The sequence below is a fragment of the Talpa europaea genome (assembly GCF_964194135.1).
Source record: "Talpa europaea genome assembly, chromosome: 15".
Lineage (NCBI taxonomy): Eukaryota > Metazoa > Chordata > Mammalia > Eulipotyphla > Talpidae > Talpa > Talpa europaea.
In genome coordinates, this window is record NC_140083.1 from 78,613,234 (window position 1) to 78,638,662 (window position 25,429).

The window sequence follows — 25,429 nt, forward strand, 5'->3', positions numbered from 1 at the left end:
AGAAAACGTAGAGTAGTTATGTGTGTTGGTTATAAAGTGAGTGAAGGTGAAATACCAGGTTGGGTAGATAGTCTGTGCTGGCTGGGTCTGTGCACCCGGGCCCTGGGAACCTTGAACTTGCTTTGTCATAGCGATGTCACTCATTGCAGTTTTACTGTGACGTTCTCTTGGGCAACAGGTGGGTCCTCGCTAGATGTTCAGGTCTTTACAGTCAGCCATAAATTAAGTTGCAGTGACAGGTCTCCTTAGCATAAACATCAAACGTCTCTTTTGAGTGAGAACAAAGCTTTCATTCTCTAGACCTGAGGCTTGAGGGTGAACTTGTTTAAACAGCTCTCTAGGGTTGGGTTTGTCTCCAAGTAGAATGTCAGAAAGGCAGTTTGTAGAATAGATATAGTGTGGAGCTGGCTTTTTAAACACCTTTTTCTTCTGCAAACCCCATTCTGAGACCTTTTTCCAGATTGCCATTAAATGCCAAGTTTATCAAGTGTCTTATTGTTAAATCAGTGGGGGTTTTTTCCCTCCTCATACAAATAGCTTCCTTTATTAAATCATTTATGTATTTTTTTCATAAGTTTTTTTTTTACCAGTACATATTTTAGGTTCTTTTGGGTACCACCAACTCACATGTAAAATTTGACTTAATGCTCTTGGGTACTTTTTGGGTTTTCTGTTTAATGTATTTTTAAACTCTAATTTTGATGAGTATGATGGGTGAAAATGTAACTGGTCTTTTTACCAGTACGATCGGATTGCTTTCCTTTAATGCTGGGAAGTATTTCTTCTTAGGGTAGTTAGCACTTTGGCTGCTGCTACAGTGTCAGTTCCCATTTATTTTTCCTTCACCTTCACCCACCGCCCACTCCAGGAGAACCAGGCATCGCCTCTATGATAGGATGGCTTCGCACCAACACTTCCATTTTCTCACCTAATTCAGGATTTTCATAAATACTTCGGCAGTTGTGTAGATCAGTAGTTACTGAGCAATGCTGTTCTTTTTCCTTTCTGTCTCTAAGGCAGCGGATCCCTTTTAAAATGAAAATGTAGAAATGGATATAAAATGGATAAAAGCTGAGCCACTCTGACAGAGCCCCCTTCCCTGTCTTAACTACAGTGTTACTTACCTTCTGGGCGCTGCGCTGGCTCCCAGCAAGAAGCTGGTGAAGAGGGGACACTGATTCCCCCCTCGGGATGGGCGTCTTGGCGGGCCTAGAGAGTCAGAAGGGAAGCTGTACCTCCAGTTTGTTTGTTTTTCTGTGCTTATGTTAGGTTTTTGGTTGTTTTGGTTTTTATAATTGAGATTACATTATAAATATTGTTTTACAAATATGGATTTGTGGTATTTTTTAAACGCTTTAACGTGTCCAATTCAGCGATGCTAAGGGTTTTCATAATGTTATTAATTGTACCCACTGTCCCATCAAGAACTTTTTTTTTTATCCCAAAGGAAACTTTATAGTCCTTTAAGCAGTGACTCCCCACTTCCTCACCCAGCCATTAATATGCTTTCTGGATATTTCATAGAAAGGGAATCACACATTACGTGTTTTCTTCAATGTTCATCATATTGTGCACTTGAGTAGTTACTGTGTGCAGACACCACGCGTTGTTCCATCCAGCCGTTGTTTAATAGACACTCGGGCAGTTTCCACCTTTTGACCTTTGTGAGTAGAGCTGTTATGAACATTCATTTTTGTCTGTTTATTATTTTGAATCTTTTGGGGTACCGTGGAATGGAATTGCTGGATTATGTGGTAATTCTGTATTTAATCTACTAAGGAACCATCAGACTCTTCCACAGCGGCTGCATCATGAACGACCCTACGACAGTTACCGTGTGCCGTCCCAGTGTCTCTTGGGTCTTCCCCAGCCCTGGCCACTCCCTGGCCTTCCTGATGGTGTGAGGTGGCATCTCGTGGTTGTTTTGATTTGCATTTGAATTTGAAATTCATTTGTACTTGAGGTGATGTTGAACAGTTTTTCATGGGCCTGTTCTCATTTGTATATCATCTCTAGAGAAATGTCTGTTCAGGTCCTTGCTCATTTTTTAAAAATGGTTTTTTGCTGAGTTGTAAGAGTTCTTTATATATTCTGGATATTAAATCATTGTTAGATGTATGTTTTGCAAATATTTTCTCCCATTTTCTAGGTTGTATTTTCACTCTTGATATTATCCTTTGATGCACAAGTTTTTAATTTTGATGAACTCCAATTTATTTTTTATTATTATTATTATTATTATTATTTTCAGCTTTATTTATTTATTTATTTATTTATACAAGCACTGGGTGCAGTCAGAAATGCGGGAGGGTGAGAGAATTCACCAGAGCCAGAGCAGGGAGCAGAGCAGGCAGAAGGACTGAAGTACACTGCTGAGGGGAGCAGTGGGTGGCAGGAGAGGTCTGCGCGCCATGTGGGACCCTCCTCCCATGGCTGGCGAGCAGCCGGGGATCGAACTGGTGCTGCAGAGGCTGCGGGCAGCTTCGCAACCCAGCGCTCAACCGCTGCGCCACTGGGGAGGCCCTCCAATTTATTTTTCTTTCGATGCTTCTGTTTTTGTGTGTGTGTGTGATATCTAAGACCTTTGCCAAGTTCAAAGACATGGATATTTCCCCGTTTTCTTCTTTAAAGTTTAGAAGTTTTAGAACCTAAGTTTTAACTTTCATGTTTAGGTCTTTGATCCATTTTGAGTTAATTTTAGTTTGGTCAGGGTCTGACTTCATTCTCGGGCCAGTTGTCCGGTGCCATTTGGTGAAGACTAGTGTTTCCCTCTGAATGTCCTCGACAGTTTTCAAAAATCTGTTGGTCGTAGATGTATAGGTTTATTCCTGGAATTTCAGTTCTGTTCCATTTATTTATATGTGTGTACTTACGCCAGTGCCACACTTCCTGATAACTGTAACTTTGTAGAAAGTTTTGAAATCAGAAAGTGTAAGTCTCCAACTTTGTTCTTTCCCCCCGCCCCCCCAGTTCATATTGCTTATTCTGGATCGCTTGCCATTCCATCTGAATTTTAGGATCAGTTTTTCATTTCTGTAAAAAAGACCATTTGGGGTTTTTATAGAGATTGCAGTGAATCTCATAGATCATATGTAATTTTAATCTGTGTTGGACAATTCGGGTTCTCAGCTCTTTTGGTATCATTACCAGTGTTGCAAAACAAAATTCCTTAAATAGTCCACATAAGAAACCCTGGAGGAAATACATGAAACGTGTAATAGTAATTATCTCTGAGGCAGCAGATAAGGGAGCTTTCAGCCTCTGCATTCTATATGTCTGGTGTCTGAAAAAATTTTTAATGAGAGGACATACAGATTTCTTTTGTGACCCTCCGTGGATACCAAGGGATGACTATAGTTTTGGTGGAGTTGAAAATTACACATAAATTTTCAACTGTGTGCCGGTTAGTGCACATTGTTCAAGAGTCAGCTGTCCTCACCATTTGTGAATATTACAGACAAAAATTTGAACCTGAGTCAGAACTAACAACTAGTTTATAGAAAATACGGGGAGAGAGGGACGTGTGAATGCTACCACAGAGTTAGTCAACAAAACACAGACTATGGTACACAACACGACAAATGGCTTGGCCTCTTCAAAAAATAATTTGCGAGGAAAAAAATACCACAACTAAGGGGAAGCCTAGAGACTGAGAGAGACTTAAGAGACCTGCCACCCAGTGTAGCGAAAGGACCTCATTTAAAGTGTTTGGGGACAATAGAGAACATTTTATTTAAACATTGGAAATACTGATTGTTAAGACTGTGTCCATTATGTTTAGGTATGATATATTGTGGTAGGCTGGACAACTTAAAATATAAATTACTGCAGAAGATTCTACTATCACTAATAAAAGAAATTGCAGGAATTTGAAAGCCTTGAAGGTTCGGGAGACCTGTGGAGTCACGGAGAGTGGTGGGGCTGTCTTGTGCAGAGTCAGTGTCACTGTGTGGGCACTTTGCTAAGAGCTCTGCTCTTAGCCTCGTACTCCTCAGAGCTGTGAAGGAGGTTCTGTTAGCCCCATTTCGTATTTGGGCAGCTGAGGCTGGCGAGCTTCAGGAACTTGCCCACTGTTGCTCAGCTTGGAAGTAATGGAGCCAGGATTCCAACTTGGGCTGTCTGACCTCAGAGCCTGGCTATTAATCACTGTGTAATTATGTCTCCCTAAAGGTGCTCTCCGTGATAGAGGAGCCAGCAGAGAAATAAGGAAAAAAAATAATTTCCTCTATTTTTATTGAGAAGCATCCTTTAAAAATACACCCCCCCCAAATTCTCTTGAACTGGATATCTTAGGTAGCAACCTCTCGAGGTGCTTAAGGGATTAAGACCAACCCTGTGTTCATACTTAGTTCCAATAAATGGGAGTTTACAATAAATGGATAAATATACAGAGTATTTTGGGCTTGATTAAAGAGCTAGATCTTTGTTGCAGAGTGTATTTTCCTAATGACTGCAACTCTGTCTCCCATTCCACGTGTTCATCTTATAATTGGACTTTGACATCCTCTCTAACAGGTGGTGTCTGTGCTTCCCCCCCCCCCCCCCTTGAATGTGGATGAAGCTTTATTGCTTCCACCTATAGAGCTAGGGGATGAGATGCTATGTGACTTCTGAGGCTATAAAAAGGATACAGTTTCTGCATAATTCACTCCTCTGGAGGCCTTGCTTCAGAGAAGCCAGCTCTCATGCTGTGAGGAGCTTAGGCTAACCCACACAGAGGGACTACTTGGGAAAGGTCTTGTGAAGAGGAACCAAGGTCCCAGCCACAAGCCAGCATCAGCTGCCAAGTGTGAGTGATTAAGCCCCCAGCCCTCGAATATTCCATCCGAAACCCCCAGACACTATGAAATAGAGACAAACTGTCTCTGCCCAAATTCCTGACCCACAGAACCTACGCGCATGTAAGTGGTGATTTTATGCCACTTCGCTTTGGGGTAATTTGTTATGTGGCCATAACTGGAACAATACTGTTTTTCCTCCAGCCTGAAAGATTTTAAGATTATCATAGTAAATGACCATTTTTTGTTTAGTGTGGACCTACTGGCCCAACCCTGGGGATGCAAAGGTGAATGGAGCAGTCTGTTTCTTCAAATGGCTGTTCAGCGGTTAGATTGACTGGTTATTCCTATCCCGTAACAAGAGATTTGCAGGGAGATCGTGGTTGCTATGAGGGTGGGATCTGTAATAAAGGTTAGTGCTAATGAACCCAAGAAAATCTCACCCTTTGTTTGGGAGGTGGCGTGTGGTTTCTCTAAGACCCAGAGAGTCTAATAATTTGGAGCTCCCCTCCCTTTTTTTTTAGGAGAAAAAAAAATACGTATAGGTATAAGGGGAACCAAGAGACATATCTAGACTTTCAAAAGACCTTAATAAATTGTGTAAAGATGGCGACTTTAAAGTCAACAAAAAGATCAAAGAGACTTGCATTGTGTACAAAGAACTGTCTTTTTAAAACGGGGTAAAGGGCCACTTCTGTTATGTTGGAAGAGCCCCCAGTGTGACATAAGGAGTTCATGGTAAAATCTTGAGGTTTCGGCAGCAGTGTCTTAGGCTGAAGAAGAGCAGCTGGTGAGACTCTGTAGTCAGACAGCCAAGAGCAAGTGTCCTGTGCGCAGAGTGAGAGCTCACCGAGGTGGTAAAAGTAATGTTTGCAGGGTGATGGGTCAGTGTGGTGTGGCGCTGCAGGTAAGGACACGGTCAGAGACCTGTCACAGAGCTCTGTGGTGGTGTGGGGGGACATCCTGCGCCCAGTGTCTCAGCCTTGAGTTGGAGAAGTGGCACCACCATTTACTGATGACGGTCTGCGCGCCCCTGAGCATCCTGGGGCTTTAAGGCTACCCTGTGGCTGGCAGCCACTCCTGCCTTAGCGCTCCGCGTGCCTGTGGTGCCCACGTGACAGACTGATGTGGGGACTTGCTGAAATGACACCATGTAGCTATACACGGTTTTCTTCCCAGAAACAAAACCGAAAACAGCACACCCTAGAAAACAGAGTTGGCTAGAATTGTGGTCCTTGTTCTGTCCTAAGGAAGTTGTAGGGGGTTGACTGAAGTCCAGGGAAGAATAATTAAAATAATCATGGGTTGCAATAAGTGGTTCTTATCAGTTTCGCCTGATGGATGCTCTTATCTGGAAAAGTGAGGGCTGAGAGGCAGTTTGTGATCAAGTTATAAAGTCATGAAGAGTAAAGGGCGCACACAGTGATTTGGGTCCAAGTCTTGGATCCTCAAAACTAGAAGGTTGCCCGGTGCCGTTTGGAAGAGCTGAGTTCAGTGCGCCTCAGCGAGACAGTGTGCTGAGACTCCACCTCAGAGAGGGGACAGTATCCTCAAGGAGCAGTTAATAGACGCTGAAAGTCACAGTGCTGGAGCTTTAAAAAAGTTTTAGAGCATCCATGGGCCTCTACTCTCGAGGGTGGAGGTGGATGTTTTGCTGTGTGCCTCTTACCTTCTGAGGTTGGGGCCGCACGCTGCATTCACCCACACACTGCTTCCTGGGAACGTGGGCTGAGGTAGAAATCTGCTGGAGTGGCTGTGCGCCTGGCCCTGTGTGCTGGTCTCCCTGAGCGTCCTCTCAGCTCATGCTACTGGGTAGGAGAGCAGGACCCCAACCCCACTGCCTTGCCTGCAGTGGGGCTGTCTTTGCTGGAACCCAGCTGCGCCAGCGCCTCCATACCCTGCAGCCAGACAGAGCCTGCCCAAGCTGGGGCTTGTCAGCCCGCATCAAAACAACGCCTGTCTCGTGAATCAAATTTGCATTGACGTCCTGCTGCAGACCACCTCCCTTCTAATCCTGTCTTGGAACCCTGTTCAAATCCTGCCAGAATGGGTTTGTCTTTATTTAATTCAAGTTCGATGATCTGCTCATTACAAAAATGTTGTGCGAGTGAGACTTTCCCCCTCCGACCACTTTTTAACTGGCTGTGTGTAGAGTGATTTTGTTACTCCTCTAGGACTGGTTTTCCAAATCGTGTTGTTTCTACTACATAATTCTTCAGTCGTGGAATAGGAGAGTTTTAGTATTGTTTACATCCACGTGTGCAGACCAATTTCACCTGGTGAGTCACTGTGATACAGATTAATAAAGGCCTGTTACCATCAGTTTAGATTTAGCTTTTCAGAGAAATCGAATTTAGGTTTGTGATTTAGTGTACGAGTAAATTTATTGTAACTTCTGATATTTTTTGATTTTATTACTACTCACCTTGTTTCAGGGAAAAGCGCACGTTAGCGGGAGACTGGCCGTAATGTCTGTCTCTGAAGCTCGGGGAAGAGGATGTAAGACTTAGAGCAGAACTTCCCAGTGCTGGGTCAGGGATCCAAATAACACGAGTTTGAAAACAAAGCTAGATTCACATTCAGCCGGAGGAGTTTAGAGGTCATCTGGTTCGGCCCCTTCTTTCTGGTTAATCATGAGGAAAATGAGGTTGAGAGAGGTGAAAGGACCTGCCCTGAGCCCACGACGAGCCGCTGGCACGGCCGGACGCCAGTGGCAGCTCCTTGCTGTGGTCTTGCTGTGACTTGCCACTTCCTAATTAGCGGTTAGAGCGACGTCTTGCTTGTGTGTGCGTGTCTGAGTCTTGCTTTGAGAGGAGGGATTGAAAGTCACCGAGCACCTATTTGCCGAGTGTTATTTCATGTGACTCTCACGTCGTCCTAGGAAGTAATTATTAATAGTCCTGCTTTGCGGATTAGGAAACTAGGGTGCAGGAAAGTTACTAACTTGCTCACGATCTTGTGGTTAATATTGGAGCTGGCATTTGAGCCTCAGGTCCCGCTGCCTCGCCCGGGCCCTGGCCCTGCTGATCGCAATCAAGACTTTTTCAGGGGCGCGGGCGGGAGCGCTGGTTATCTTGAAAATCTATCTGTTTCAGGCTTCTCGTTCGTGCTCTGAGAGACGCAGATGGGCACAGATGCGGGCAGGGAGCCTTTCTCAGGGTACCGCAGCCCTGGGCCGCTGTGCGGTCAGCCACAGGCCACCTCCGTATGGCCATGGGACGGCGGAGGCCCCGGGCGGCCTTGCCAGTTCTGGGACCTGCCCAGTTCCTTACCACAGCCCTGCACTGCCCACCCCCCGGTTGGGTCCCTTCTTTGCCCGTCCGGCATAGATTTCACCACTTTGGTTCTTTCCTGTCTTACACCAAGATTGTTTAAGTACTTCCCAAAAGTAATGAGCCACGTGTGGGCGTGTTCGGTCTCCAGAATGAATCACTGTGACAGAGGCCAGGAACCGACGAAAGGGGAACAAGTATCTGGAATCAGAGACTCCTGGCTGTCCCGCCTGCTAATTGACGACTCTGAAGTGAGCTTTTTTCAAAGGGCGGCTTGGCCAGGGTCTGGTTGTGTGTCCTGCTGCGCTCAGAATAGCCCTCCTGGAGTTGTCCATTTTCCCTTCTTGCTTCCCAAAATAGACCCAATGCTATTCTCTGCGCCAGACGTCACAGCTCATGTATTAGGAGGTGTGTGCTCCCCTGGGGACCCCGTTTGTGCCTGAAGGTCCCCACTGACACACAGAGAAGTGGGCACTGGCTTTCTCAGGATGAGTAGTCAGGAGACCAATGTGAGTAAAAGAGCTTCGGATCGCATGTTCTGAGAGTTGCAGGAGTGGATCTAAGTTAGCGAGAGGAATAAAAGAGGGAGCAAATAAAAATATTTGGGAGAAAAAATGAGGTTCTTTGGTCCTCCTTGTTTCTAAAAGCCTTGGAATTGCAAGTGGGTGGAATTTACTTCTTTAATTATTTTTATGATTTGGCTTATAGTCTAAAGGGCACCTGCTTTAAACTTTCTGCCTTTAACATACAACGCTACCCAGCCCGGCAGCAGGTAGCTGCATGTTTTGGAATTTCTCCTAGAAGAAAGGATCTGCTCAAACACTCTGAAAAAAAATGACGGGCCATCCAGTGACCCTCCATGTTACCTGCGAGTGCACGCGCCTTTGTTCTTTGCTTGGGAATGGCAAGGAGTTGTGTCATTTATAGAACATCTGAGGAGGGAGAGGTTGGACCCTGAGATAGTATTGGTCTTCGAATATGAAAAGCCAGGAGAGAGACTGTTTACAGTCTAGCGCTGCAAGTGTCGTAAGACTGGTCGTGGAGGTCTCTTCCTTCAGGACCTTCATTTGGATTTATTTCCATTTGCTATCCAGACAGTGTTCTCTCAGTATCCAGCCTGGGGCGTGGTCGGCCCTACCACCTCCCCTGATTTATTCAGCACCCTGAGGCCCAACCTAAGTAGTCTCCGGGCCAGAGCCACACTCCTGCCCATCCCAGAGGGTCAGGACTAGGTTAGGCTCATGGGAGACAGTGTAGGGGAGAACCAACTGCTGCTGTCTGTGCTATTCTTGTTAGCTGGATAAATAAAGGATTTCAAATTCCAGGGCTGCCGAACTGGCTTTCAAAGGCGCCAAATTCATTTACGGTAATTTCCTGTCAACAGTGCACACATATGTATAATACACACCCAGCAAAACTCATTAGTCCTGGAGATGATTGCATATGCTATCTATTTGAAAATATTTATTTATTTATGTATGTGATATCCAGGGCCTTTCTGTGTGGGCTAAATTTACTGAGCACTTTTTATGCATTAGCTCGTTTAATCCTTGCAATAATTTGACAAGGTGGGCACTAATATTATCCTCTTTGGAGGATGTTCTTTTTGCTTCTCATGAGAGGGGCACCTGGCATAGACTAAAAGGAGGAGAAGGGTGTTGAACTGGCTAGGGGAAGCTTTTTAAAGGAAGTGACGTTGAAGCAAAGTGTTAAAGGAGTTGTGAAAATTAGCCAGGAAAAAAAGCATTGCAGCCCGAGCATGTGTGAGAGCATGCATACTGCATTCAGGAAACGTGCGGAGCGCCAGGGGAGGGAGATGGGGCTGATGATGCCTCCAAGGGGCCCTGGATGGTTTTGGGGGGGCGGAGGGAGGGCCCTATAGTCTCCAAAGGAAGGTGCCTTCCTTTCATCCTCAGGCATCTAACCTTAAGGGAAGATGTCTTTCCCAGCCACAAAATAATTTATAATAAATCTTAAGGCAAAGTTCAAAAAGGTAGTTTTCTGTAGGCCTAAAATGGAACACTTAAAGGAAAAAAAAAAAAGGTGGGGACATCAAAAGCCTTGTTTGTGAGCTGAATAAACAGGTGAAAAGATTGTGCCCCCATTGATGATATCATCTTTCTGGCCTCGTCTCTATAAAAGCTCCTTATTTTGGAACATCAAGTATGCGAAGGGATTATGTTCTAAGTCTGGAAAAAAGGCAGGATAAGATCTCACCGTTGATGTCAATGTCTGCTCCCCAATTTCCTGCAGCTCTGCTGTGTGCATGCACCAGCTGCCTACAAGCCAACTACACATGTGAAACAGACGGGGCCTGCATGGTCTCCATATTCAACCTGGATGGCATGGAGCACCATGTGCGCACCTGCATCCCCAAAGTGGAGCTGGTCCCTGCGGGGAAGCCCTTCTACTGCCTGAGCTCCGAGGATCTGCGCAACACCCATTGCTGCTACACTGACTTCTGCAACAAGATTGATCTGAGGGTGCCCAGTGGTGAGTGGACACCCTTCTTGGACTATTGGCTCGTCTCGGAGGTAGGGCACCCCTGTCATTTCATCCTTCTCTACTCATCCCTAATCCCTTTGTTTGATGATAGGTAAAGGTACCTTTTTGATGTTCCCCAAGGTGACAAGGTCTGGGAGTCCTCCCAAGACAGGTGTGTAAATTAGTGGATGGTAGAGATGGATTTGTCAAGGTAGTCCCAGAAGGCTCTGTTTTGGGTGGAGACTGAGCCACTATGGGCAGCTGGTGAGGAGAGAAGGGAAGGGTTCCCAGAGGAGGGTGTGGACTGATGGACGGCCCCAGAGTCTGGGAAGGGAGCTCTCTGCAGGACGAGGGTGACGGCAGAGGGGAAGAGGACTAGAACTGGAAAAGAAAAAGAGCGATCAAGGCTGAGAAGTATGAGCTCCACCCTTTACAAGTCTCCATTGAGAAAGTGTTACTGGGGGGCTTAGCGGCGAAAGGGAGAGCAACCGGAGCAGAGTTTAGAGAGGCAAGACCTGGCGTTTGTCTGGGGGGCCAGGGTGGAATAGCTCTGTGAAGTGCTGTGCAAGTACAAGGTGGGCTGTGGGTTTGAGTGTTGAAAAGGGCGCCTGAACTGGAGAGCACTGGCATTTGAGAGATCCCTGCAGATAGATTGGCAGAGCAAGAGCAGAGAGATTGGGGCACCTTGGGCTCACGGAGATGGAGGGAGCCGTTTTCACTTGGAGGGAGCTGGTGGGATAAATGAGGCCGTGGCTTTCCTGTGTTTTCACTCTGCTCCGTTTCTCTCCTCTCTCGCCTGACACAGGTCATGTCAAGGAGCCCGAGCACCCTTCCATGTGGGGCCCCGTGGAGCTGGTAGGCATCATTGCCGGCCCAGTGTTCCTCCTGTTTCTCATCATCATCATTGTTTTCCTTGTCATTAACTATCATCAGCGCGTCTACCACAACCGCCAGAGACTGGATATGGAAGATCCCTCATGTGAAATGTGTCTCTCCAAAGATAAGACGCTCCAGGATCTCGTCTATGATCTCTCCACATCAGGGTCTGGCTCAGGTACTAAGTTCTTCAGGCATTTTGTCTGTCTGTCGTTGACCTTAATCACCATTTCCAGCAAGCTGGAGTGTTCATGGAGAAGGCTGGGTCTTGCCCTTATTTATGCCAGCATTGAGGCATTTGGTTTCATAATTCCCCTTCTTTTGGAGTCGACATGTAATAAGATAAGATAATGGGTTCACAGAAAATCTTTCATTCCCTGGGATTCCAAAGTCAAAGGTAAAATGCTCCCTTCAGAAACCTTGCCTCTCGTTACGTCTTGGAACCGTGCGTCTTTTAAAATTCACTGGTTCCACCCGAGCGGTTGCGTGCTCCATTTCAGGCCCCTTTTGAGAAACAGGAGTGTGCCGGGTTCCTGTGAGGTGGTGACAGCTAATCATTGATCGCTGAGCAACCACAAGGGGAGTTTAAGGACATTGAGTAAAACAGAGCTAGGGGGTTGGTGAATCATTGACGTGTGGCCCAAGGGATTGTTTGGCGGGGTTAGGAGAGAGCAGCTGGGGCGCTCCGCACAGCCTCAGCGCAGTTTTCCCTACCGACTCTTTCTCAGATGAGAAAACAGAACTGACCGTTGGACCTGAGGTGAGCCCCCCATTTAGGCTTGGGGTATAACTCAGCTGCTAGATGCGAGTGTGGCTGCAAGAGGCGGGGGCTTTTCATGAAGATAGTTATGGTGATGGTCTGTGTGTTTTTGGTTTTTTTTTTTTTTAAATCACAGAGATCACTGCTGGTAGTCTAGCTAAAACATACAGAGTATTTGTGAGAATTTTGTGTGCGTTTTCTTGCCTGTGGCAAAAACTATTGTTCTGTAGGGAAATTATGCCAGCAGTTATTTCTCCTACAGCCAGACGTTCCTCCTTGCACACAAGCAGTACTTTGAGCTGTGACATCTCCTGAATTTCAGTGGTTTTGCCTTTATTAAACTCTGCAGTAGAGAGTGCCAGAATGATGGATATATTTAAAAGCTGCCTATTTTTAGGAAGAGAGAAAATATATGGCTTATTCTTTGCTGAAAGAGGTAGAGCAATGGTTAGAGCTGCCTGTGACTGCCTTTGAGACTTGATTTGCTGCTCAAGAAGGGTTAGCTCAGGTTTTCCAGAGTCTTTTTTTAAGATTAGAACTAGCTGAGGCTAGGGAAGGTGTTCCTCCTGTATCTCAGGAGCGGTTTTCTGGAGTAATATGATTATTAACTTTCTCTCTGGATGTGTGTTGGTCCATCCTGAATTCAGAATATGCTGAACTTCCGAAGTAGTGAATTTTAAGTACTGTGTCTTTTTAAGTAATAAGTGCATACTGCTTATGTGACTTTTAATTCACATTAACAAATATATGTTGAATGCCCTCTGGGTGACATAGGATAAAGAAAGATGAGAAAAGAGAAATGGCTTATAGAAGGGACGGGGGTTGTTGGGAAGGGTCTCACAGAGAAGGATGTTTGCTTAAAGGGGTCTTGAAGAATGTGTTGGAGGTTTTAAGAGAGAGGTGACAGGGCAGGAAACATTCCAGACCAAGGAAGACACCTTGAGGGCCAAAAGGCATGAAGTTCACTGTGTTTAAGGCGCGCTAGACTAACATGCTGAGCTGCCACCGCCCCCTCCCCCCACCACCCCCCCACGTGGGGAACAGGAAGCTGGCCCAGGTGTAGGACCTTGGGTGCCATATTTGATCTGGTAAGAGGAGAGGCATCTACTAAAGGGTTACATTTGGGGAAATAAATGTTCATATTTTCCTGTGGAAAGAGTTCTCCTGGTGCAGAGGTTGAATTCATTTACTTACCAGTCTCCTGTTTGGGGGGCGGTAAAGCTGGATGTGTGTGGGTGTGTAGGGCAGCAGCAGGGTGAGATGGGAGGCAGAAAGACCAGTTGGGAGTCTCTTAAAGAAGGGCCAGAACTAGGACAGGCACAGAGGGAATGGAGAGGAGGGATCTAATTTGAGAAACATTTTGGTGGTTCTGTACTGTTGCAGTTAAAAGCATAAACTTTGAAGTCAGACAGTCCTAGATTTTAATCTCTGCTTTGCCACTTACTGCTTGTATAAATTTGAATGAGTCATTTTACATTCCTCTTCTGTTTTCCCATATATAAAATGGGGGGTAGGACTAATTCTTAAAGGTGGTTGTGAAGAAATGAGGTAACTTTTGTAAAGACTGAATGCATAGTAAATGGTAGTTCACATCCACAAGACTTAGGGATAAATAGCATATTTATTTGGTCAAGGAGAGGGAGGGAGAAAGTTAGCATCAGTCATGATGATAAGGAGGATTGGAGAGACACAGAGACATTGATGAGTCAGATGAAGCAGTAGCTGGGTCCTGCAAACTTAGAATAAGCATGCACAGTCCCTCATTCCGTGTCAGGAGCTCCTGGGAGCAGAGCTGTGATCTCTGGAGTGGGAACTTGACATGCCCTGACCCAGGTTGGCTCTCATAGGCCGCACAGCACCGCCCTCTAGTGGCCAGTGACCGGTCGGTTCCTTCCACTGTCCTCTTCTCTGCCCTCTTTCCTCTTCCCTGGGCATAGAGCAGATGTGAGTGGTGTGGCCTACAGGAAACTGGCTGCAGAATTGGTAAATCTGGTTAGACATTTATATTCAAATCTGTCATCCACACTAAGTGAGAGAAGTTGCTTCAATAAGGAACAGCTCATCCTTGCTGCTCACTCCCACTCGCTCCCTGGCCTGGCCTTCTGGTGGACTGCCTGGGCATGGGGCAGGGCAGCCACAGCTCTCCACGGTCAGTGGACCAGTATGGAAGGGAGACGCTGTGGGAAAGGCTTTTCCAGTGTGGCAGGGAGAGTGGGGGTCGCAGAGTTTAGCAACTTTACAATGTCAGCTTTCTCTTCTCTGGTCCACAGGGTTACCCCTTTTCGTCCAGCGTACAGTGGCGCGAACCATCGTTTTACAGGAGATTATTGGCAAGGGCCGGTTTGGGGAAGTGTGGCGAGGCCGCTGGAGGGGTGGTGATGTGGCTGTGAAAATTTTCTCTTCTCGAGAAGAACGGTCTTGGTTCCGGGAAGCAGAGATCTACCAGACAGTTATGCTGCGCCATGAAAACATCCTTGGATTTATTGCCGCTGACAATAAAGGTAAAGGTCTAGGCTTGGACGCAAGGTCTCCAGAAGCAGTAGCGGTCCCAGGTAGAGGGAATGATGGGACAGTTGAACAGCACGGTTCTGTTTGTCTTCATAGTTAGTGCCCATAGAAGGGGAATCTGAATAAGACAATTGTTTTCATTTTTTTTTTTCCCATGAAAAGATCATACAGAAACCCAGGTTATTAAGCAGAAAAACAAGGTAAACCCCGCGTCCCGCCTGTCCACCTTCCCTTCCCTCACTCTCCTGATCCTGCCCCAGAATAATCCCCGCAGAGGCTCTAGCAAGTCTGACTTGAAAACCACTGGAATGCAGAGTTGGGGCCTGTACACCTGCCAAGAAAGGGTCAGCCCCAAGGTAAAATGGAGTCCACGTTCTGTGCTGTAGCCAGTGTCAAACGTGCTCGTGTGTGGAGCAGACCTGGCAGAGCAGTGCCCTGCCTGTGCACTGCCACCGAAATGCTGCTTTGTGGTTTTAAGCTTCGTTTTGGTCTGCTTGTACCTGAGGTTCCTTGTTTCCTCCTTCCTCTCCCTTCTGCTTTTGCTTCAGTTTTTGAGGCTGTGGGTCCAGGCGCGTCATTATATATTTGAGGACCTCGCCCACTAGCAAAAAGACAAGTGCACTAATGACAGGGGTGTAACGGTGGGAAGTCATCAGACAGCAGCAGTTCTGGTGAGCACAAATTGGGGTGAAATGGCAGGTCAGAGAGGTCACATCTGAGCTTAGTTGCAGCAGAGGTGGCAGGAATTGGTCAGGAAGAAGAGCCAGGAGGGAGGGCGCTTGAAGCACTGCGATGTGGGTGGAGGTGGGCAGAAGCCGGCTTATGAAGGGTCTTTTTGAGAAGATTGTATTTCATTCTGAAGGGTGTGGGTAATAATTGGAATGTCTTTCATTAATGCCATAACACTGATTGATGTGTCCAAACCTCTGTGAGAGGGGACAACAGTCTCCTGGGCGCCTGAAATCAGAGAGACCAGGTTGTACATTTTTAGAAGTCTTTGGCAGCCATGAGGCAGTTTGTTGCACTGCACAATCTGAGTGTCTCCACTCGGGAAGATGCTGAGGGTTTATCTGTCCTTCCTGAGGTGGCAATGGACTGCTCACCCTCGTGTCATGTAGGGTTTGTAATGGCCTCAGCTGCCCGTGAGCTCAGGCGTCTCGGACACAAGGGAAGAAGGGGAAGAGAGATTGTCACTCCCTGTAAGCCAGCTGTTCCTTTTTAAAAAATAATGTCACCTGTGGATAAAAGTTAGATCTTGGGCTTCCCTGGTGGCCAAGGGTTTAGGCACCGCACTATGAAGCATCCGCAGCCTCTGCAGCATGAGTTTGATCCTCGGCCGGCCAGGGAGCAACCCACATGGTGAGGCACAGTTGGCGAGGCAACTCTCCTGTCTCACCTGCTGCTCCCCTCAGCAGTGTACTTCAGTCAATCTGCCTGTTCTGCTCCCCGCTCTGTCTCTGGTGAATCCTCTCAACCCCCAGCATGTCTGGCCTGTACCCCAGCTCTTATATGCATAAATCTTTAAAAAAAAAAAAAAAAAAGAAGTTGAATCTTACATATGCTTTAAAAGATCCAAGATATCTTCCCTTTTAACTTATGGGCGGGATCCTCAAGATGTTGGGGCTGATTATTGAGTGAGAAAGGGGCGTGTGAGTGGGACCCTTGTTTGAAATCAAATAAGCCAAATCAAAGGCTCCTGCCTTTCCAGGAGCCACTCCCCGTATCGACCCTGGCAGCTGCGTGAACAGAGAGCTGGCCTTCCAGGCCTGTGCCAGGGCCGAAGGAGGAGAAAACCAGACTCCTTCATTCTTGCCTTTTTCACATAATGTATATAATACAGTGTCCCAGAGCTAGCATTAGCCGGCATTTGGACCATCTCACTCCAGTTTTCCTGTTGGTAGCAGCATAAGTGAGAAGATTGCCAGGTTCTGGTTTTTCTTTTCCTTCTTTCCTCCCTCCTCCTTGCTCCTGCTCCTTCCCACTGCCCCTGCCCCCCATGTGCAAAAGAGAGAAAATACAAGTGCATGCTGCCCACCTTCCACTGTCTTCTGCGTATAAGAATACTCGGAATAGGGCCTGCCTGGTAGCGCAGGAGTAAAGTCTCAGCACTGTGAGGCTATCTGCTGCCACTGCAGCACTAGTTCGATCCCCGGCCAGGGAGCTATCCACATGGCGCAGCAGACCTCTCCTGTCTCCCCCGCTGCCCCCTTCAGCAGTGTGTTTCAGTCATTCTGCCTGTTCTGCTCCCTACTCTGTCTCTGGTGAATCCTCTCACTCCCCCCCCACACCACTGGCCTGTACCCCAGTTCTGGTATGCATAGATAAATAAATCTTTAAAAAAATAGAATAAATACTTGGAATACTTGGAAGTGTACTCTTGACACACTGAAAACAGTTTTGCAGTAATGCATAAAGGAGTTCTTTCCTACTCTCACAAGAGCTCACTGCCTGGTAAGAGTAATGGGCTGCAAGGCAAGACAGATTCTGGGGTTGAGCTCTGTTCAGAGGGTCTTGGAGCACAGAGGCTGGACAAAAAGTCTGCCTCCTGGGTGGTGATGGATGCAGCTGCTATGCTTGCTAACCAGTAGATGGGCAGGCCTGGCCAAGGACCCAAACAGTTTTGCAAACAAAACAAATGATAGCGGGCCTCCCCAGTGGCGCAGGCTATTGAGCATAGCGCTGTGAAGCTGTCCACAGCCTCTAAAGCGCGGGTTCGATTCCTGGCCGGCCGAGGAGACTCCTACATGGTGCGACAGACCTCTCCTGTCTCACCCGCTGCTCCCCTCAGCAGTGTATTTCAGTCTGTCTGCCTGTTCTGTTCCCGATTCTGTCTCTGGTGAATCCTCTCACCCTCCCAGACCTCTGGCCTGTACCCCAGTTCTTGTTTAAATAAATAAATCTTTTTTAAAAAAAAATAGCTCTTACTTCCCCTGAGAGACCTGCTTCATCTCAAACTTGGTGTAATAATGGGGTGCGGTTCAGAATCCTACGGCCACCTCCAAGAAGCCCGGGGACTAAGTTTAGCAGGAAGTTCTGTCCTTACTGGAACCTAAAAATTGTGGACAACTGTAGATGAAACGGACATTGAGGGGCTGCAATATGGGGGTGAAAAGTAAAAATTCAGGAGTCCAGCCTGAGCTTGTGTTGCACATATGTTTCCTTACCTGCCTGGGCATCTGTGCTGGTGGGTGAGCCTTTTCTGGACCTCTCCTGTGGTTCTCTGCAGATAACGGCACCTGGACTCAGCTGTGGCTCGTCTCTGACTATCATGAGCATGGCTCCCTCTTTGATTACCTCAACCGGTACACGGTGACAATTGAGGGCATGATTAAACTGGCCTTGTCGGCTGCCAGTGGCCTGGCGCACTTACACATGGAGATCGTGGGGACGCAAGGTAAATGGCCAGCCCTGGTGCAGTGAAGTGGGGTGTGGGGTTGACTTTGGTTTTTGTTTTTGTTTTTTTGGTTTTTTTTGGTGAGGTAGACTTTAAATCCTATCTTGTACCACCTGATTTACTTTCCACAACTCTTTCTTACTGAGAATGTCAGAGCTAGGCTTTAGCAACTGCAGTCTAGAAGAAAGAGGCTTGAACTTTATTTGAAGACTGCCTGGTGGATTAGACACTGGCTATACTGACCCAGGACGATTTTCCCAGAGCAAAGAGGCTGTAACTAGTGTCCACTCATCAGGAGGTCCTGGAGCTTGTCACAGTGGCAGGTGTGTTCCCTGATGCCTGGTGACCAGGGTCGTCGTTCCTGCTGGCCCTGATCCAGAGCTGGCTTTAAGTCGGATCCCATTCCTAGCTGATGGGCAGTCCCCATTTTTGCCTGTTTCAATGAAGCAACTTTTAAATAATTCCTCAGTGTATCAATGCCAGAGCCTGTCAGTACAGGAGAGGCAAGTGGTGGTCGTATCAGCAGTAATCTTTGCTAATACACTGGCCTTCCTAATTAATTACATTGCTGCATTTAATCCTCACAACATGCCCACAGAGTAAGTACTGGTGTTGGTCTTATTGCATGGGTGGGGAGACTGAGGTCCGGGTGGTCAAGTCATTTTTCCAGGGTTAGCTGGAGGCAAAGTGAGGACTTGAACTTACGCAGACCGGCTGCAGAGGCTATGCTTTTAACACTTCGGCTGTCTTTCTTTAATAATCCCTGTTTTCTTCTCTGCCAGGGAAGCCTGGAATTGCTCATCGAGACTTAAAGTCAAAGAACATTCTAGTGAAGAAAAATGGCATGTGTGCTATTGCAGACCTGGGCCTGGCCGTCCGTCATGATGCAGTCACCGATACCATTGATATCGCCCCAAATCAGAGGGTGGGAACCAAACGGTAGGAAGGCCCTGGAACTCTGCCCTTGCCAGCATTTGTACTGAGCAGCCCGTGGGTGCCCTTGCTGTATGCACAGGGGAGGAAGGTGTGGACCTTACTCCCAGACAACAAAAGCTACCCAGGTTGTGTCAGGCAGACACACGAGTGCCAAAAGTGCCATGGTGCCAGGCACGGGAGGCAGCAGCCGGAGAGAATCTGGAGCAAGATTCAGATGGGGGTCAGGTGGCAGGTTTGGCAAGAAGAGGGAAAAATACTAGAGTCTGAGGAGTGACTTGTGCAGAGACCCCTGAAGAGGCAGGGTCCGTGTTCTACTTAGGGTTTAGAGAGCAGGTTTGCCAAGCTGGGTAGAGGTCATCTAGGGTGGGGATGGGGGAGCACTTCTTAAAGATTGTCCTGAGTTGTGATTGTAGGTTGTAGATTGACTTCATGAGAAGGAAATGGAACTTTCTCAAAAGGATGGAAGAGAGGTCTGTTTATCTATGGAGTCTAAATGAATTTCACTAAATCGTGCTGCAACTTTGTCCCTTCCTTTGACCCGAATGATTGTTGCTCCCTACTCCCCAAAGTGTGAGGCCTGGATGATCCCCTGGTTTGCCTACTGTTGTCAGAGAGACTTGAGTAGTACTGATAACTGAGGGTGAATTCGGTGATTGTCTAGAATTTTCACCTATCTGCGATCAGGTAAGAAAACAAAAGTTCAGGAAGAAATTTAAGCTCAGCTTATCTCTGGCTCCAGTCAGTAAAGTCCAAGACCCCAGTACCAACCAGATAGTAAGTATTGCTACTGCCCCATGACCCACACTACGATATCTCTGCCAGGAAATCAAAATGTGCTTAAAATATTTCATCTTGAGGGGCCTCCCTGGTGGCGCAGAGGGTTGAGACGCAACCTTTGGAGCTATCGGCAGCCTCTGCAGCATGAGTTCGATCCCTGGCCAGGGAGCTGACCCACATGGTGCAGCAGACCTCTCCTGTCTCCCCACTGCTCCCCTCAGCAGTGTATTTCAGTAGATCCGCCTGTTCTGCTCCCCACTCTGACTCTGGTGAATCCTCTCACCCACCCCCCACACCTCTGGCCTGTACCCCAGCTCTTGTATGCATAAATAAATAAATCTTTGAAAAAAGTATTTAATCTTGAACACTAAAAACTAGAGGTACAAGTAGGAGTAGCCAAGCATCAGCAGATCTGCACTGAAGTTTTTAGACGCGAATCCCAAACATTTGGGAGTTTGCAATAAAGAGAGTTGACTGTTCTTGCTCCCCAAAAGACATTCTTGGGGTGATGCTCTCTCACATCCAGGGGGCCCCTGGAGCAAGACTTTGGGTTTCCATGCACGATGATGTTTCCTTTGCCATTTCAGGTACATGGCCCCCGAAGTGCTTGATGAAACCATCAACATGAAGCACTTTGACTCCTTTAAATGTGCTGATATCTACGCCCTGGGCCTTGTGTACTGGGAGATTGCGCGAAGGTGCAACTCTGGAGGTACCTTCCTTCCCTCCGTCTCCTGCTCCACCTGCCTCTCAGCCAGAGTGCTGGATCCCCTGCGGGTGCTGGGGTTCCACTTCACCTTCCCTTTCTCCTCACCATGGTCAGGGGCCTAGTGCAGAGCCGTGGTCACACTCTAAGCACATCTCTCCTGTTTTGTGGAGGTTGGGAAAGCCCTGGGTTGGGGTAACACGGGACTAATGCGGGTCTCCTTCACCCAGGAGGCAGCAGTCAGACACTGTTCGCAAGCCACATGCCTCATTGATAACTAATGGTGGTAGTTTCTCTGTTTACAGGTAAAAGCTACTAATGCAGAGATTTTTCTGAAAATGAGTTTTTTCTCCTATAATTTTTTCTTAAATCCTTGACTTTTGCAACTGCTCAGTGTCAGAACCAGTAAAAGCTAGTATCCGATTTAGTAGAAAGCATTTTTTTTTTTTTTTTTTACCATCAGCTTAGTACATCAGTGTTTTACGGTGACTTCCAAATATTCTGCTGTGTAATCAACTTTAAGAACTTCTCAGACTCTGTCTCAGCCATTTATCTCTGATGTGAAAGATTCCAGATCAGTGGAAATGGTCAAGTTAAAAATAACCATTGACTCTTCCAGCAGACCCTTTATGTAGTATTACCTCTTCCTGTGTATATGTTTGGAAAGATCCAAATTATGGAGGAGGCACCCGGGGTATATGATTCATGGAATTGTACATTTTAAAATTTCATCATTTTGTGCAGACCAAACAGATTAAGGAAAATCTGTTCACTCAGGTCTTACATGTGAGTAAGTTGATTTTCTCTTAGGCCATCCAGAAATTGAGACTAAGTATATAAAAATAATATTAACATTTACTCATCACTTGTCATACATAAATTCATTTAATCCTTACTATAAACTTATGAGTTGGGTTCTGTGATTGTCATCATTTGCAGATGAAAAAAAATGAGTCACAGAGGATAGGTAATGGGTCACACAGCTAATAAATTGGATTCGCATTCTGGTGGGTTGAGGCCAAGTTAATAAGCTCTTAACCACCCCTTAGGTAATTATTATGTCAAACTTTATTTAAAAATCTGTCCCATTAGTTTGGGATAGCAGGATTTTTTCTTGAAAAAGATGAGAAAATTATATTGGATTTTTTTAACTTTACATTATGGGAAATATTTCAGTTTGGAACTCTAAAAGATAAGACTTTTTGAAAAATACCATTATCTCACTTAAAAAATAAGCATACATTCTTAGTTATCATTTAACATCAGTTGAAATCTTACCAGTTGTCACCTAATTTTTAATTTGTTGAAATCAAGAGTTCAAATAATATCCACCCATCACAGTTGATTGATGTTCCTTTGAGGTCTCTTAAAGTGACGTACAGGCTTACCTCCATTTTTTTTTTTTTCCTTCTGTGATTTTTTTACTGGTGAATCTACATCATTTGTCCTGTAAAGTTTTGCTGTCTAGATTTTGCTGATTGCCTCTGGTGGCGTTTATATGTTCTTGCTCTTCCTATGAATTTCTTATAATAGTTAACATCTAGGGCCTCCTTGGTGCCTAGGGGTTAAGTCTCAGCGCTACCACCATGAAGGCCCACCTCCATCCTCAGCCAGGGAGCTACCCACATGGCACAGCAGACCTCTCCTGTCTCGCCCGCTGCTCCCCTCAGCAGTGGATTTCAGTAGATCTGCCTGTTCTGTTCCTCACTCTGCCTCTGGTGAATCCTCTCGCCCTCCCTCCCCCCCACACCTTGGCCTACACCCCAGTTCTACGCAAAAGTAAAAATAAATAAATTTAAAATGGTTAACATCTAGTGACTGGAAACCATATTTTGTTTTCCAAAAATCCTTTCATCACGAGGCACGTATTGCCAGTCCTGTGTCTTTTTGTGAGGTTAATAGCCATCGGTGATCATTGTCAAAACCCAAGTTGGAAAATGCTGATATTCTGATCCTGTCAATCTTCCATGTTATATCAGGATTTCTTCTTTAAAGAGAAGGTTTTTTTTAATCATGTGGTTACCAAGATGTGTAGTATGAATCAGAAAGTCAGAAAAGATACTCGTCTTTCCATCTGTTAACTATTTTTCAAAAGAATGAATTTGTTCCCCAGCATCCTGCAAAGGTGACTGAGGTTTGTTTAGCATCATTATGAATTGGCAGATTTAAAATATGTGTTTCCATTGAAGTTGTTAGTCTCAACTATTGTTTAAATGTTCTCATTTTTGCCCAGTTGGGAGCTTTTCAGGTTGATGCCTTTACCTGACCTCAGTAGTCTTTAATGGTTCCCTTGCTTTTGGTATGAAAAAGATGTTCTTGGCTAACCTTGTGTATCTCTTATTCCATATCTAGAATCGACCAACCTCTCAGAGGAATGGGAAGTGGTATTTACAGATCACAGTGTGGGCTTTTGAGTAATTTCATCCTTCTATTGATAACTCACGTGGTATTTTCTTTCCCCCAGGAGTGCATGAAGAATATCAGCTGCCATATTATGACTTAGTGCCCTCAGACCCTTCCATTGAGGAAATGCGAAAGGTCGTATGCGACCAGAAACTACGTCCTAACATCCCCAACTGGTGGCAGAGCTATGAGGTAGGAAGCCCCCTCCTGTGACTTTCCATCTGTCTGATCTCTCTACTTCGGAAAAGGGAACACTAACGATGGCGCTGACCCCCAGGGGTCAGTTATTATGTAGTATTGGGTGCTACTTATATAATGTGAGCAGCCTGGTGAGCCACAGGCCCTGGTCCTGGGGTCTGTGAGGACCGCTTAGGAGTTCACAACCTAGTAGAAGAAAAGGCTTTGTCCCTAGACACAAATAAGAGAGACAAGGTCAAAAGAGAGAAGCACAAACACAGACCTGTCTCACTAGGAAAGTGACAGTCCGCAGGGCTGAGCTGAATTCTGTGGAAGAGTTAAGAAGAGAAATCTAGGGCCTCCCCGGTGGCGCAGCGGTTGAGCGCTGGGTTGCGAAGCTGCCCGCTGCCTCTGCGGCGCCGGTTCGATCCCTGGCTGCTTCCCGGCCACCAGAGGAGGGTCCCACATGGCGTGCAGAACTCTCCTGCCGCCCGCTGCTCCCCTCAGCAGTGTACTTCGGTCCTTCTGCCTGCTCTGCTCCCTGCTCTGGCTCTGGTGAATTCTCTCACCCTCCCGCGCTTCTGACTGTACCCAGTGCATGTATAAACAAAACAAACAAGCCAGCAAACAAATAAATAAAGCATGCCTCTATAAAAAAAAATAAATAAATAAATAAATAAAGAAGAGAAATCTATAAAAGCAAAAGACTGGGCGTGGAATGGGGTACAGGGCTTAGAGAAGGCATGTCTGTGAGGGAAGTAACTTTTCTAGAAAATCAGAAGAAGGGAAGAGGGTGACATGTGAAAGGATTGGGAGTGGATGCTTCGTGTAGATTTGGTCAAGAGGGCAGATGAAGTGGGCAGGAGGACAGTGTTTGGTGGGAACAGTTGAAGACAGATTCATGGGATTCTGGGGTCTCATCGCCTTCAAGGGGACCGTGATTTGCCTAGCCAGGTGCACTTAGGCCTCATTTTTCATTCAAGACTGCGTTTAAGGAGACAACCACGAGAGGGCGTTGCTGCCTGTGAGAACACAGTTACGTAGCGCACGTTGTAGATCCTGCCTTCTCATTGCATAATGGAACTGCGTTTTTTCAAAACGTTCCTTGGAACCCTTAGTTGAGGATTTACTTCAGAGGAGGAGAGTAAAACTGAAAGAAGCGATATTTAGCTCCTTCTTCAGTCCGTGCTGCTCATGTGTGAGGACTCGACTTGAGAAAATGGGTTCCGCTGCTAAAAGCCCTTGTGAAAAGCACTGGCCTCGGGCAGTCGTTGCGGAAACTTGTAACCCTCAGTAACCAGCAGCAGTCCTGGGTGGCCTTCCAAATCCACCTCTTGGCCTCGCGGTGGCCTGCGTGGTTCAGGCAGGGGCACTGTAGCTTCCTGCCTAACACAATTACTCTTTGGGGGCTATTATCCTCCTGCCGCTTCCCCACCCCGATTCTGTGCCCCTGGGATCGTATCCCGCGCAGCCTCTGTGCACCCGAATGCACATGCCAAGCTGTGTCGTTCTCGTGCCTGGTTCTCCTTTTAGAGAACCTCGTTAGTCGTCATAAAAATGGATTCTCAAACCCCTGCAGCAGTGACGTTCAGGTCACAGGCTGTTTGCCAGTCTTCTTTCCAGACCCCCGCGTCGGACGGGGAATGGCTGAGTGCACTTGCAGAGAAGGCCTCCCCCTCCAGGCCGCAGTTTCTCCTTTGGCCTTTACGCCCTGTGCTTTAAGGAAGGAAGAGCCCTTGGGTGAGGGAAGGTGGTAAAGCATTTCCCCAGCGCCGGAGGAGAAGGAGGGGAGATGCTGACAGACTGTCCTGAGGAGAGAGGAAGAGCCAGGGACGAGAAGAGAGGCTTCCAGGGCCAAAGTGACCCTCTCGGTTTCTCTGCAGGCGTTGCGGGTGATGGGGAAGATGATGCGGGAGTGCTGGTACGCCAACGGTGCAGCCCGCCTGACAGCTCTGCGCATAAAGAAGACCCTCTCACAGCTCAGCGTGCAGGAAGACGTGAAGATCTAACCTGCTCCCCTCCCCCTACACGCAACCCTGGGCAGCGAGAACTACACAGCTGCCGTGTTGAGCGTACGATGGAGGCCTACCTCTCGTTTCTGCCCAGCCCTCTGGCCAGGAGCCCTGGCCCGCAAGAGGGACAGAGCCCGGGAGACTCGCTCACTCCCACGTTGGGTTTGAGACACAGACACCTTTTATTTTACCTCCTAATGGCATGGAGACTCTGAGAGCGAATGGTGTGGAGAACTCAATGCCACAACTCGAGCTGGTGGTGGTGGGGAGTCCCACAGACCCCGGTGCATCTTGGCATGTCGCCGCGCGTGGTGACAGGGCAGCCTGGGAGGAGCCAGGAAAAGCC

The 25,429-nt window shown here is 46.9% G+C and overlaps 1 protein-coding gene across 8 annotated transcripts in view; it reads left to right on the forward strand.

The window, feature by feature from the left end:
* Window positions 1-25,080, forward strand: part of ACVR1B (activin A receptor type 1B) — a gene marked incomplete at its 3' end in the record, with an annotated part of 33,593 nt that extends 8,513 nt beyond the window's left edge. The window contains exons 2-9 of one of the 8 annotated variants that reach the window (XM_084256374.1): window positions 10,304-10,543; window positions 11,340-11,588; window positions 14,441-14,671; window positions 17,905-18,072; window positions 18,855-19,011; window positions 20,373-20,497; window positions 22,956-23,086; window positions 24,955-25,080. In XM_084256374.1, the coding sequence (XP_084112500.1) occupies window positions 10,304-10,543; window positions 11,340-11,588; window positions 14,441-14,671; window positions 17,905-18,072; window positions 18,855-19,011; window positions 20,373-20,497; window positions 22,956-23,086; window positions 24,955-25,080 (1,427 nt within the window). The remainder of the gene's footprint in view (window positions 1-10,303; window positions 10,544-11,339; window positions 11,589-14,440; window positions 14,672-17,904; window positions 18,073-18,854; window positions 19,012-20,372; window positions 20,498-22,955; window positions 23,087-24,954) is intronic. The other 7 variants (XM_084256375.1, XM_084256376.1, XM_084256377.1 and 4 more) reach the window with 7 other exon arrangements.
* Window positions 25,081-25,429: the final 349 nt, after the last annotated feature.